The following is a 15,134-nucleotide window of genomic DNA, read 5'->3' on the forward strand; positions in this document are numbered from 1 at the left end:
GTTAGTTACTTCCAAGCGACCTACTGTACAGATTGAACAAACATCTCCTGTGGCAATAGCATGATGGCAAAGTGCACTTTTCTAATCAATCAATGACTGCATTTTTAATAAGAAGTGAACTAAATTGTAGGTCTTTCATTTCAAACTCTCCTACAGGAGTCAGAAATTGCAGAATTGGCAAAGAATTCTGGTGATAGTTCAGAAAAGCTGGTTTACCTCAATGAACAACTCAGGGAAAAGGACAGGTAACAGAGCAGTTTTCAACGGAGTTTCAGGAAACAAAAAATGTAATAGACGTATTTTACTCCTTATACTACTACATGAGAAATTTCTGCAATTTGATTGGCTTAGAGCAGTGGTATTTCACCTTAATTTGAAATACCCACATGTGAAAATTACAAACCTTCTACAGGTAGTAGTATAAACAATTAATAACATGATTTGTACGTGATATTTGGCATAAATACCACTCGTGATATTTCAAAATTGTCTCAAATTTCACTCGCCTAATGGCTCGTGAAATTACGTATAACAATTTTGAAATATCACGCGTGGTATTTATGCCAAAAATCACTACAAATCATGCTATTACTTATACAAAGGGTGTTACACTGCTTGTAAGTAGTCCTTTTGGAAACTAAGCACAGTGGAATTTATAAGGAAGTGCTTCAGATTATGCAATCATTTTTTGCTGACAGTAAAAGAAATGATTTATTTTTTGTGATTATTATTTCTTTATTTACCACACTATAATTACAAGAAATATAGGAAAAGTAGGAAAAAAAAAAGTGATTGGTTAATGGTTGCCTTTGAATACTGTTGATCAATCATATGTAATGCTAATTACAAAAACAAACACGGAAACTATTGCATGAGGAAAGCAAAAGCAACATGTATTACGCATAAAGCCAAATATTATTTCAGGCCAACTTGCTTAAAGGTGCATGTTTCTTTGGTTTTTGCTCTGATAAGTAAAGAAACTGTGGTTAAATTTTGTACTCTCTTTGAAAACTGCTCGTGACTAACAGGAGACATTTTCTTGACCAGCAACCTAAAGCATTAGTTTTTTCCTTCCATTTTTTATCACTAGCTGATGCTATAAATCACATGTATTGCAAACATATGTTGCAAAATTCCATTTTTCTCTTCCCACTGTTTAAGAAGTAAACTGCATAATATAAAAATAATGTAGGCGGAGTATTTTGGAAAATTTATGAGTTTTTTTTTTTTTCAGTTTTCTTTTAACTTTTTGCAGTAATTGTACGCATTTTCTTGCATCTTCTTAGACTTGATTCCTTAATTTATTAATTTGCAAGGCAGTTGAAAGCCTCTTTCATGGTTGATTATGATTTAAGGCCTTGTGAACATCATATAAATATTACAGACTCTAACTTCAGTGAATGTTCATTAAAACATGTTGATTTCCATGATTACTGTAACAGACAGTTATGTAAACAAAGAAGATTAGTTGGAAAAAGAAATTTTTGCCTTTAAAGCAATGCTGGGTACCTATAATAATTTACCTTCATTAAAAGCTGTTACTTGCAAAGCATAAGCTTAACATGCAATTATCATACTTTCTTTAATTTTGTCATTGTCATTTTCATCATCATTGTTGCTAATATCAAAATGATAACTAAGTTGAGTGCTGCTCAGTATTTAAACTCTTCTTCCTTATCTAATCAAACAATAATTTCGAAACAGAGCACCTTTTCATGTAAAAGAAGAACACAACTCAAAACTCTTTGTGCTAATTTAAGTTAAGAAAATCCTATAAGAAATGAATGTGTAATGATCAGTTAATAGCAATAATCTCGGCTTAAAGTTTAATGGATAATATTAATCTAATAATGCACCATACATATTGTTACAGTGAATATAAAAACAACCACCAATAGAAAAACTGAAAAGGAAGGGGGGGGGGGGGGCTGGAAAATGAAATGAGTAAGGCCAAACTGTAAGAGAAAATGTGAATGTGGTTTCTGCATAGTTAGGGGGGTGGTGGTCATATTATTGTGGTTTGGGGGTGGAGACAGGGTCTGATAAAACCCTTGAGGTAAGGATAACTAAGTGTCTTGGAACCATACAAAATTATTTATTTTTTATACATCCTGAAATTCTTTATTAATTTTTTTTAGTGTTTATACTACACAGTTCAACCCTTTCACCTTTAATCTTGGCCAAAGGATAAAAATCAGACAAAAAAATCAAATTCTGTTTTGTAAATCCAAAGAAATCATTGTTACTATGCCAACGTCATTTCATTTGAATGGTAACACCACAGGATTTGTCCTCAAATTACAAAGTTATAGGGACAAAATATTGATCTTGGTCTAGAGGTGGGAAGGTAAAGAGATGTCAACCTGATTACTGAGCTGACTTTGCAATGCTTATCTTACTTATAGGATTTTGGATAAACTAAAATCCTCTTCAGCTGAATCTCAGGTCCAGATACACCGCTTGACTGAGGATCTTGTTCAGGCAAAGGTACGTGAGGTCATGATACAGTGAGGACTGATGAATAAATCAAATAAATTTATTAATCTAAACTGATGGTGAAACATTTCAATAATGTCAGGATTTTTATTGAGATTTGAGATGCAAAGTTTGAATTTCGTGATCAGTATCTAACTTAATTGGTACTCGTGACGACTCAGTGTAAGCTTCCAAGATTTAAAATTGTTACATCTATTGAAAAATAAAATGGTAAATAAAAGCATTAAGGGTCGTAGGTGAATACAAAATCATTATGGACTGTTGAGCATTACACTGCGTAAGAGTCACTTAATCATTTCAGTATTTTTTTCTCTGCCAGGAACTCCATAACAAAGATTTAGAGACATTACAAAACTCCCACTCTGAGGAATCCAAAGCAACAGAAATGAAACTTCAAAATCTTGTAAGAGACTTTAACACTTGTTGTTGTTGTTGTCACTTTCTTATGGTAGATGATTATTGGTCAATATTTTTAAGATGTACATTCATAGATCTTACAGAGCAACCTGTTAAATAATTTCAGTTAAAAATGTCAACCTAGTGAGATGAAACTGTTTGTTTCTTTTTCCTTTGTTTGTTTTTTGGTCAGTTGCTGCTGCAAATATTCACTAATTGAATGTTGCTTTGCTTTTATATTGATGTTTTGGATTTTAGTGGTCTGAAAATTGTTTTTTTTTCCCTACATGCCCTCCTCAATTGTTTCAAACTAGTAAGTTTGATCATAATATGCTGTATTGGATTGGTGTTGAATAATTTAAGCCATTGTTTTTGTTTTGTTTTGTTTTGTTTTGTTTTTTTCATTTTTTTTACTTAGAAATCTGAGCTTGAGCAATACTTGCAAAAAGAAGAAAAACAAAAGATCAAACATCAAGCAGAATTGCAGGTTAATTTTCATCTTTGATATCAGTCTATGTTTAGTTTCATTTTTCCCTCACATGAATGCCGCCTGGTTTAAATGGTCAACAAAAATTGTGCAGCAGAAAGGATGTCGTTGATTGAATTTTTTGTACTTCAGACGTGCACTACTGCCCAAGGAAAGACTAACAGTGTGTTTATTAACCTCCTTCCATTCCATAAGGTGCAAGGATGGTGTCTCATTAGCGTAACTCCCTCATGCTGGAATGTCATTGAATCTGTACAGTATGTCAAAAAATGCAACCTTTAAGCACACAAAAATCCTAAAATGCGTATCCATTAGACTCATCAGATATGTGGTTTCGTTTATAACACCCCCACTAATCATGGTGTTGACTGTTTTTCAGGATCTTAGGCAAGCCAAGGACCATGAGCTTTCAGCTGTGAAAGAGGAAATGAAACAACAAACAGAAAAAATAAATGTCCTAATGCAAGAGTTACTCAAAATTAAGACTTCTCAAGAACAAGTCACAAAAGATAAAGAGAGCTTACAGGTAAAGCTGCTGTAATTCTTAAGTTCATTGTCTGAAACATCATAACTCTTAGCTGTCAGACCGGCTATAATAGTGATTTGTTTCGGGCCGGGATTTATGTTTTGTGTTAATATACAATTTTATTTTAATTTCTGAGTTGGTAGACCAGCTATTCCTGGTGATGTGACTGTTCAAGTGACACCTATTTAGTAATACTATATATAGAGACTCGAAGAAAAATACTGAAGAACAGTTGGGGAACAATGCTAGGTGTTCACTTCAGGGAGGTACAGAACTTATAGATAGTCAAAGAAAGTGACTGAAGAACAGTGGATGACCATTTTGGGAGGTGTCTGTCTTATGGTGGACAAAAGGATTATTATTGCTAAAGAACAACAGCAACTTCTTGGACGTGTTTGTCCGTCAAGAGAGAGTAGGCAGTGATACCACTTTTGCCAGATTTAATCAACTTTGGGATTTTTCCTGAATAATTATTACTATTTGGGAAATCTTACGATTAAACTTTTCAATTTGGTTTTTCTTTTGCACATCAAAACATAGGTAGAAAAGAGTCAGCTTCAGTCAGACCACAAGGCCTCTCTGAAGGAACTTGCTACAGTAAAGGCACAACTGCACTCACTTCAGACAGAAAAGAGTCTGCTGAGCAATGCTCAAGGAGATGCAGAGAAAAAATACCAGGATCTTGTTGCGAAGTACTCCGAACTTAACCAGGAGCATCAAAGATTGATTACAGCTAACAAGGACTTAGTTCAGGTGAGTAACAGCTCTATGGGTTACCCTTAGTTATTGCAAGTATTGTCTTATTTTTCTTGTATGTTCTTTGCAATGGTACGAGTGAAACTGCGCAACGATTGTTTGGTTTCATCAATTGGGTTAATGAAAGTTAATTAGCCATAGTAAATTGATTGAAATGAAAGTCTAACAGAGGGCTTTGGCTCAAAGCATCAACTTTTCAATCTTTTTACAGCAGTCAATTAACTTTTCTCAACTCATTTAGTAAAGTCATTTTTGTGCCTCACTCCCCCCGTGACAGCTGTCCCCTTCCAGTTTTATAAATTGTTTTATAGACTATATTATTTGGTGTAATCAGAAAGGGGTGATGAATTTTTGTTCAAAAACAAAGAAATTTCCTTGGATAGAGCTAGAAAATGTGATATAATTTTAGATTTAAGACCACGAGAACTTGGCATGTCCATGATAGAGAGCTGTCTGTATTATAGACAATCCTGTCTGTAAGGAGGGTCTCCAGCTTAACATTATCTACCTTGCTTTCCTGATTTGATTGTTAGATCTCAGTGGTTGTCTGAATCAGACACAGTAACTTGTTGTATTAAGTCAAAGAACTGAAATCAGATTGTATTGGTGTAAACAATTTTTTAACAGAAGAGCAGTAAGAGAAAGGAAGAATTAAATCAGCTCAGTGAAGAAAAAGAAAATATTGAAAAAGGGAAGGTGGAAGTTGAGGCAAAACTAAAGGAAATGAGCAGTCAAGTTCTTTCACTTGAAAAAGAGGTATTGATATTGGATTTTGGTTGTTTTATAAAACAGTTGTGTCGATGTTGTGTTTTAAGAATAAGCTTTGTTTTACAAACTGTTTAACGGGCTTCATTCACAATGTTAGACAAATTCTATGCTTCCAAGCTGGGCATAGAATTGACTTAAATACATAACTGTCAACTGGTTACCCCAATTACCGGTAGTCGAGTATGAGACTTAAGAGGTTCAATTCTCAGTCAGAACAATACTCAGGGTCTTAAAATCACTAAGGAGATAAGGTGCTGCCTTTATTTCTCATGTGCAAATAGTTAGTTAGACCCTCTAGTCTTCGCGGATAAGGGTGAAAAATTGTAGACCCTGTCTTACAGTACTTTACTGACCCAACAAGATGTAAAAGAATTCTCGTTGATTTTCAAAAGACTTTGGGACTAGATTGCAGTAGTATGGCCAACCTTTTATGGGCTGAGTGGGTAATTAACAGGTTGACGTCAATTATTGGTATGGAGCCCTGTTTCAACCACCAACATCATGTTGATTCACAGTGGCGAATTTCAGTAAGCTAAACTGATCTATAAAAGACTTAAAAAGAGCCGAGAAGATTAGCCAAAAGTCTGGCTTATTGTTATTATTATTGTTAGTAAAAAAGACTTGCTTTGCCAAATAGGTAGACATTTATAGCTCATTACTAATGAAAATATTGCAAAAGCAACTAAAATAACCTGACCCGTAATTTCTTTTTCTTTGATTGAGTGAAGGGTTTGGACAATTTTTGATAGACTTATTATTGTTCTTGTTTGGCAGGTTGAAGTTGTCAAGTCTACAGCATCCAGCAGAGAGGAACAGTTGAATTTGATGAGCTCCTCTGCTTCAGATGCAGAGAAGACAATGTTGAAGTTACAGCGGGAAATGTGAGTGTTTTGTTTTTTAAGTTGTGCTGCTCAAAAGGGCATCACTTGATGATGAAGTAGAAAATTAACCCTTGAATTGTTGAAGATAAAAATCTAACAAAAATTCCACATTAAATTTTCCTATATTATGTATGAAAAAACTGCAGAAACAATAGGTTTCATGTGGACGTTTGTATCATAGCATTTCATCCTTAATAGTGTGAAAAGTCTGAAAAGTAACCTTTCTAATGGTATTATTTTGTCTGTTGTGCACTGGCATTGCATACCAGGTAATGACTCTTTTTCCTCATTTTTTCTTCTTGTTGTCACAACCTCTAAATGGCCCATTCACTTCTGATAGACTGTTTAGTGTTTGGCTTAGATAGGTTTTTTGTTTGTAATTAGTGAGGAAGCTGTGGCAGAGAAGGACAAAATGACAAAAGACATGAACATGCTAAGACAGGAAAAGGATTCTCTACGGCAGAGCGTTGATGCATTTGAGATGGAGAAAACTAAAACGCAGACAGAAAAACAAAAGGTACATAGCTGACTGTAGCTTATTATGTAATGTTAATCAGTGTTTTACCGGGTTTACAATCATGAGCCAAAGGCAAGGAGGTCTTATCAAGTCACTGCATGTGATGTGTTATCAACCATTTGATAGGTCGATGGGAAGGGGCGGATCTAGGGGGAGGGTGCAGGGGGTGCAAACCCCCTTCCCCCCATGAGTTGACCTGCAGCTTTCTAATACAACTGGTATTCTGCAAAAAAAAAAATATGTGGTTTATTGGTGTTGAGGTAGGGCAAGAGACGAGTGCACCCCCTCCTAAAAAAATCCTGGATCCGCCCCTGATGGGCCTTTGAATTAGTTTTTTAATACAAGGATAGAATATGAACAAGGGTTCAGGCAGAAAGAGTTGCTAACCTGCACTGTAAAGTTTCTTGTTTAACATAAATCAAGTCATGTGTTGGAATTTCCTTTATTGTGACACCAGGAAAGATCATTGCCTGTGAAACACCTTTTTGTCTTTTGGTTTGTAATAAGTCATTGAAATTGTGCATTTTCTATCTAAGCTTTCACTGATGATTCTGTTCACAACTTCTACTGGCACTTTTTCCCCTTCTTGTGTCTCCATCAAATTTACTAGTGTGTATGACTGTGGGGGAAAGGGGGGGAGGGGCACCATCAGGCTGTTCCCAGGCTTGCTTTGCCAGCTTTTTTCTGTTGTTGATAACTCTGCAACTGGCGACAAAATCGTTGAGACACTGTACTCAAATGGGGTAACTTCAGAGAACAAAAGGATCTGCACCGCTCCCCTGTCCCCTCCGTTCAAAGTTGGGGTGTTTGTTGTTTTCCATAGGAAGCTTGAACATCGGCACAACATTGCATGGAGGGGATGGGGGAGGAAAAGCTATATTTCCCCTTTTTGAAGTCAGTAAAATGTAAAAAAGCTCAGTTTAGGGCAGTGTCTCAACTCATTTTGTCGCCAATTTTAGATTATTTGAAATCAATATTTTTACAAGAGTTGGGTTACAAATTTCTTTTTGTACTTATATTGTTTTTCTTTTCTGTGTGGTTGCAGCTTACTGAGGAGATGGAGAAGGCTCAGAGCCTAATTGATGATATGAGTTCTCAGCTGAATGAGGTCAAAATCAGGTTGGTGTCTGACTACCATAGCTTTTCTAATAATACTGGAAATAATATTATTGTGTACGGTCTCGTCTTCTCCTGTCAAGCTTTTAGTTATATTATGTGCTAATGTCTTGCATCTGGTACCCAAAGTATTTCTGAGAAATGGTAAACACACAGTGTCCAGCCATCAAGTTATGGCTGCATGCAGCAGGTTGCTAAGCATAAAAGAAGTGTAAAAATTGCACAAGGCATAACAGAAAGTAACTGTCTATAGCTCCTTCAAATAGTGAATGGAAAAAAATTTAATTTTCACCAACCAGAGCTTGTCCTAGGCCTTTTCATTCGTTATGTTATAATCTGTGTTGACAGTGGTTCTCTTGCTTGGTCATTGGATTTTTTAGGTTTGAAATATTTTTTAAGTAGAAAGTCTTGCATGTCGATCTGCAGGGATTTATAGCATTTGTTTGTTTGTTTGTTTGTTTGAAGGGAGAGTAACTCAAAGGTTGCTGCTGATTCTGAGAGAGATGCTTTGATAACTCGTTTACAAAATAGTGAGTCGGTAGTCAAAGAAAGAGACCTAGAAATCACCAATTGCAGGAAGGAGGTGAGATTTTAAGCATCAAAAAAGTGGCGATACTTTCAGTTTTGGAATGAATGTTAATGTAGCTAGTATTCTATTTTCCTGTTTACAAAGCTACTTCCAAAATGACCAGAAAAACACAAGATCGATTTTGAGGTCCATCTGTCAGCCCCTTGTTACAGGTTATGGTGTCCAGTGTGCTCAGTATAGGGCAAAATATGTACCAGAGCATAGCTGACATAGCTACCCCTCTGCTGGGCTGGGGTGCCTGTGTATTGGCTAAAGGTAGCCATTTATTAAACCATGTCAAACTTTAAAGCAAAAGCTCATGACAGTCATTGGCAGTTTGGATGTCATTAAAAGTTATGTATCAGAAAACGACATTATAGTAAATAATCATCTAGGCCGGGAATACGGGATGACTAAAATACTAGAATCAACCTAGCTTGCTAAAGAACTATAAATTTGAACCTGAACAAGAATAATATAAAGTTTTTTTTTTTATTTTAGTTTCATGTACTTTGTTCTATTGTCTTACAGATAGAAAACCTAAAAGGCAAATTAACCAAGAAGGCCACTGAGAATATTCCTCAACCCACACAACCTATAGGGGGTGAGTGGTTTTTCTGTTGTTGTTGTTGTTGTTGTTGTTTGTTTGTTTGTTTGTTTACTTAGATGTCTTGAAGGCATAAACAAGTGTGTCTGGTGAAAGCCAGGCAAGCTTCAACTGTTTGTATAAGGCCTATCTTAACCTATCTCTTTCCCGAAAACACTAAAAAACTAAAAACTCGTCCTTTGTGGTTACAATAAATCCAGTTAGCAGCAACAATTCTAGTGAAATCACTGAGTTCTTTTTCTTTTGACATTATAGAGGTTGTTATTGTTGTTATATAGGTTGTTCAGCTTTCTGCTTACAGCTAGATTTATGATGATTTATGATGAATTATTTTATTACTAAATATTTCTGAGTCATGTTTTCATGTCTTCATAGCTGATACTGAGGGCATGGCAAGGAAACTCAGAGAAACTGAGGACCTGTTGCAAGCTGTTGAAACAGAGAAACAGAGTGCAGAATCCCAGGTAATACATGTTATACATATTATGTTGGTTATGAAGGACAGTAAGTTGGAAACCTGCAGCAAATTTTATTATATGTTTTCCTTTGTTTTTCTACTTTGTGCAAAAATTTCATGTGAATAACCAAAAGGATACAGTTGCAAGCATCCCCAAACAGTCTCATAGTGCATTGTTATTGCTACACGCAATACTGACCTAGTCAAGTACATGCAACCAGCGCTATGCTTTAATAATCATGTTTGTCTTTTTTTTATAACAGGTCGAGTTTTTGAATTCTGTGATTGTAGATTTACAGGTATGTGCTGTTTTTGCTTCTTGAATGAATATACTTGACTGAGGCAATTTTCAAGAAGTATTGTGAACTTTAATTATTTTCTTTGTAGAGGAAAAATGAAGAGCAAGCAAAAAAGATTGAAATGTTAGTGACAGGAAATGTGGCTGACACAAATGGGGCCTTGTTTGATTTGTGAGTATTAACTCAGTTTATTTCACTTTTTTTTTTTTTTTTTTTAATGAGCAGTGAAATTTTGTCCAAAGCTTTGAATGTAATTAACAGTGACAAATAATCCTTGTCACCTTAACTTGCGATAATTGCCCAAATTTTTATTGCAACAAGTGCATTCCCAAAAGTTACGTGTGGCTAAAAGTGAGTGGTATTTCCCCTTCAGTGTTTTACTTGCCACCCCAGCCCAGCCCCAAGGCTATTGGCTCAGTCAAACCTGGACCCTACATATCACATCATCACACTTCCCAGACTTTGACAGTGTAACAGAGAGAATGCCTTGAAACCAGCCTGGCTACGCAGAACTATGGAACCTGGATATAAGGAAACCCTGTTTAGTGAAGGGCATTGTACATCCCTAATAATTGTGGTAAAGTGCACGGAATATAACCCTGAAATAACAAATTCTGTAATAACAAACAATTTTTTCCAGTCCCTTGACACTCTACTCTACTGTGGTTTCACTGCATTAATTTGATGAGTTTTCTTTCTATGGGAACAGCAGAAACATTTTCTCGTAAACAAATTCAACTCATGTCTCACTTCAATTCAAAAGCTAGGATGCCAATCACAGCTGGAAAATTGTTTGGAGACAATTTGGAATCCACTGGCCAAAGAAGGTATGAGGGGGATTAAACCAAAACATTCACTAATAATATTGTTAATTGTTTTACAGGTCTGATGATGATGAACCTGTAAGACCAGGGATAAAGCAGCGGTTATTCTGTGACATATGTGACATATTTGATGCCCACGATACAGACGACTGCCCGACTCAGTCCTCTGGCCTACTCGATGACCAGGGAACACAGTACCATGGCAACCGAAATGAAGAGAGACCTTACTGTGACATTTGTGAAAGTATGACCAAGTTGCCCTTGCTTCTACAATAAGAGTAAAGAGCTCCAGAAGAATTCCAAAAGTAGTTGCATTGTCCTGTTGAAAAGTATTAAAGTTGTTATTGTGTTGCCTTAGTTTGAAACCTTTTTGCACTCTTTTTGCATCTCAGGGCTTTGCAACACACTTTAAAACCCTTCAAACCATTCATGAGCTTTTTCCATCTTGTTGAAGTGAAATTTATTGGAGCATTTTTTTATTTATTTTTGTAGTGTTTGGTCATTGGACGCAAGACTGTGATGATGAAGAGGTGGGCATTTTTATGATTGTTAACTCCTTTGGAATAATGTCTTTAAAGCTGATAAGACACAGTAGAGATTTTAAGTCCAATTTCCTTGCGAAACTGAAAAATGCTGAAGGCGTCAAGTAAAATTTACAATGTCTAAAACCATTCAGCTGCCTCTCCTGTTGGAAACTAAAATATCACTCCTTGATTCTCCTCTATAAAAAGTATGATACTCTTCAAAATAAAGGACCAGTATAAGATTTTGGGAAATGGCCAATCCCCACCCTCCCCTCCCCTGACCTATTATTTTGCCTTGAGTGAGGGGCTGATGTTAATGTTGGGCATGGAGGCGGGTAGCTGGACCCAAGATGACATTCATGGAAGTGTGTCAAGGAGATTAGTTTTCTTTCGTGTGATTCTAGCTTCGTATTGTTGTATAAATGTGTACACATTTGGAGGATTGTAATTGAAGTGTGATAGAATGTTGACACTTGAATATTAAAGTTCTGATTTCTGATTTCGTTTCAGACATTCTAAGGTCAAGGGTGCAACAGTGAGAAATCCACGGATTATCTGTCAAGCACTGAATTCGGTTGATGTCCTCTGATGGCCAAGTAATGACTTCAATCAATGCCAATGAACATAACTTGCCAAGCCTTAAAAACGATTGCTTCAACTGTTATCAAGGTCTGCTGGTGGTTTTCATCTTTCAGCCAAGATCAAGTTTTGTATCTGTTCCTATCAGCTTAATATCTGAAACAATGCTCTTGTGGATGGCTCTGAACTGTGTAGAAAAACACTCTCCTCATCTCAGCGAAGGGAATAAGACTGTGTGCAGATACCTATAAAGTGTTTTTTTTTACACTTTCACTTGGTCTCTAGATAACACAGATCTTGATCTAAAGAGGCTATATCTTTCAATATTATTTAACGTCAGGATTCCCAACAATGTTATCTGACAATGAGGTATCGGAGGCCAGTTAACATCAAGACAAAAGAGTAATGAATTTTTCATTGTTTTAGAGAAGCTTTTAGAATTGATGATTTCTATCAGCTCTGGTGAGTTATTGAGTGACTACTTTGCACAAATGTACATGGAAGAGAAAGCACATCAAGGAAGTAAGTTAATATCTAGGATTTTCCTGCTAGTCTAAATTTTGGCTAGTAATTCGCATAACTCTTACTTTAATTAATTTTAAGAGGCATTACAAGGAAATGTAAGTACAATTTTGTAGTCATTTACATTCCATTGAGGCTCCTGATGGTAGTTATTTTTGTAGACAGTGATCAACATTTTTTTGTTTCACTAGATAAATTTAACCTTTGGGTCCGTAATATCAGCAAGTATATTCTCCACTCTTTTTTATTTTATTTTCTGTGGTACAGTGGAAAAGAATTTAACAATCAAGCCATTTTGTCTTTGGCTATTGTTATCATTTTCTTTACTGTCACTGTCTCTTCATGGACACATGCTCAAAACAGTCACCTAAAGTTGGTCCCTGTTATTCTTTAGTTATGTTCAAAGACTCACTATAAGTCAGGCACCTTCTTAAAATGGACACCTAGGTTGGGTGCCCACTGGGCCCAGTTCTCAGAAAGGTGGTCAAGTTTAACCCAGGATTAAGCAAAATTTTAAGCATGATTTTCTTGCTAAGAACATGTAACTCAAGCTCACAAAATACTGTTGAGCCTTTACTTCGAGACGCAGTGATGATTTACACAAAATGTTTCTCTAAGCAATGCGTTAGTAGGTAAATACAAAAAGTGGAACAAAATCTTAATCCTGCATTAGACTAATCGGCCTTTCAGGAACCGGGCCCTGTTCTTTAGCCCTGTTCCATGGATTGACCTTCAATACATTAAGGCTTTATTCACAGTATACCAGATAGCTTTTGTGCCACAACCAATTCCATACTGGATGGGACCTCAATTCATACACAAAAATGGTTGTGTTGGCGCAATTTCTATGATGGAGTAAAGCTGGGCCGCTCTAAAGCGGAGAGTCACCAGGGTGCAAAGAAAGTCAGTTTTATAGCCTGCCATTCAGGCAAGCTGTAGCTAGCGTGTACTAGCCCACAAGTCATTGCAACTAGCCCCAAAACCCTTTTTGGTTAGCATGATTTATTTCAATCCTTCTGTAATATTGACTTTGCCCCCAACACAGCACTTGCCCATTGCCCATCAGGCAAGTTGAGAACAAAAATCACTAGCCCAATAGCAAAATCCACTAGCCCCGGGCTATAGGACACGACTTTCTTTGTACAATTAGCTTTTGGCGGCGCCACGAAAAGCCATCTAGTATAGAGTGAACATAGCCTAAGGTAGAAACCTTAGGTGGACACTTAGTTCCAACACTAACACTGTCTGTCTTAGAGAGAGGTGACTGTACAATCAATGTCCTTTGATGGACAAAGCTATAAGGCAGGCATGTCCCTAAAATGGACACCTAGCATTAGTTACCGTTCTTTTCTTTGAATCTAAAATCGGGAAAACTTCTCTTAGATAGACACTAATTGCAGGTACCAAAAGAGTCCATTACAGAGATGGGTAACTGTATTCTCATAATCTTGAACCTTAATTAAGCAGTTTGATTTAAAGGAGAAACTAGCTGCTGATCATTAATGGGACCTAGGGTTAGATAAAAAGAGAAATGCATTACAGTTTCATTTTCTGGAAAGAGGGAATATTATGTTAACTTTTTTTATCAACTGTTAACTTTGCTATGAATTTTGCTACCATGTTAAGGCTCAACAGTTTCTGGGTTTTTCTCAGGGACGTTCCCGCAGAATCTTAGTAGTCTTTGGCAACCTTTGGAAACTTTTGAAAATTGTTAAAGGGATAGTGCAACCATCAGACATTAACATGAAAGTGTTTTAAATAAATTATACATATTTTGGTAAATGAAAATATGCTAAGGTGGGAGGTAATTAAAGGACTTACCAGAAAATGCCAGCATTTTGTAAGCTGTTTTGTAAATCGTGAAATTGGTTGTATTTATTATTTTACAGTTGCCTTTTTTACAAGGATCAAACTAAGTTTCGGGGCAAGAAAATAAATGGGTTTTAATATAATATTTGAGAAAGAAAATAGAATTTGCTGCTCTTTTTCTTGCCATTAACAAGGAATCTATGTGCATGAGCATGAAACTCTTGTTGGGTTCATCAATAACAATGGAGCCTATATAATATGTTATTTAATAATATTATATAATAAACAAATTTTGGATAACTTCAGCTTGTGTGACCCAATTTTTTACTATAATAATATTATTCCTATGAAGATTATTATTATTATTATTATTATTATTATTATTATTATTATCATTATCATTATCATTATCATTATCATTATCATTATCATTATCATTATTATTATCATTATCATTATCATTGTCATTATCATTATTATTTTTGTCATCATAACCCTTTCACTCCTAAACTAAATCATGGTTAGGTAATTTTTGCTCTAACTTATCTGTTCAGTGTGGTGTTACCATTCAAATGAAACCTCTGCGGCAGGGCTTTGATATTGTATGTTCTCTCCCATGATTTTCCAAAAGTAAGTTCAATTATTTAGTGAATTTTTGACTCGACTGCTCTTTGGGATGAAAAAATTAACTTGAAGATGTTGCTTTAGCATGAACTTGGACTTCCCCATGTTCTCAGAACCTTTTTTCAGTATCCCCCAGGATCTCTGGGAACAGGAATGGGTTGTGTGAAATAATTCATGTGACATCATGCAGGATAATTCTACAGATTGGACTACTGATAAATAGAACAACAGCATCTGGGAGAATATTTTTCAACTCCAGAGTATTATTCCAAAAGTGAATAATATATAAAATTTTACCCATGAATTGTGGAAGAAAGATTTAACAGGAACAATTATCACAGATATGTGCACAAGTTAAGCGGCTGTGAGAAGAAAGCC

The 15,134-nt window shown here is 35.8% G+C and overlaps 1 protein-coding gene across 3 annotated transcripts in view; it reads left to right on the plus strand.

Annotated features, from left to right (window-relative positions):
- The window catches only part of LOC140951389 (uncharacterized), a 28,514-nt gene extending 14,077 nt beyond the window's left edge, over positions 1–14,437 (plus strand). For all 3 annotated transcript variants that reach the window (XM_073400628.1, XM_073400629.1, XM_073400631.1), the window contains 18 exons: positions 157–245; positions 2,406–2,487; positions 2,816–2,899; positions 3,311–3,379; positions 3,759–3,905; positions 4,446–4,658; positions 5,289–5,417; positions 6,204–6,310; positions 6,695–6,827; positions 7,873–7,946; positions 8,409–8,526; positions 9,043–9,115; positions 9,494–9,582; positions 9,839–9,874; positions 9,963–10,045; positions 10,758–10,942; positions 11,191–11,228; positions 11,733–14,437. In XM_073400628.1, coding sequence (XP_073256729.1) covers positions 157–245; positions 2,406–2,487; positions 2,816–2,899; positions 3,311–3,379; positions 3,759–3,905; positions 4,446–4,658; positions 5,289–5,417; positions 6,204–6,310; positions 6,695–6,827; positions 7,873–7,946; positions 8,409–8,526; positions 9,043–9,115; positions 9,494–9,582; positions 9,839–9,874; positions 9,963–10,045; positions 10,758–10,942; positions 11,191–11,228; positions 11,733–11,741 — 1,758 coding nt within the window. In that variant the 3' untranslated portion in view covers positions 11,742–14,437. The remainder of the gene's footprint in view (positions 1–156; positions 246–2,405; positions 2,488–2,815; positions 2,900–3,310; positions 3,380–3,758; positions 3,906–4,445; positions 4,659–5,288; positions 5,418–6,203; positions 6,311–6,694; positions 6,828–7,872; positions 7,947–8,408; positions 8,527–9,042; positions 9,116–9,493; positions 9,583–9,838; positions 9,875–9,962; positions 10,046–10,757; positions 10,943–11,190; positions 11,229–11,732) is intronic.
- Positions 14,438–15,134: the final 697 nt, after the last annotated feature.

Source organism: Porites lutea, chromosome 11, assembly GCF_958299795.1.
Source record: "Porites lutea chromosome 11, jaPorLute2.1, whole genome shotgun sequence".
NCBI classification, from domain to species: domain Eukaryota; kingdom Metazoa; phylum Cnidaria; class Anthozoa; order Scleractinia; family Poritidae; genus Porites; species Porites lutea.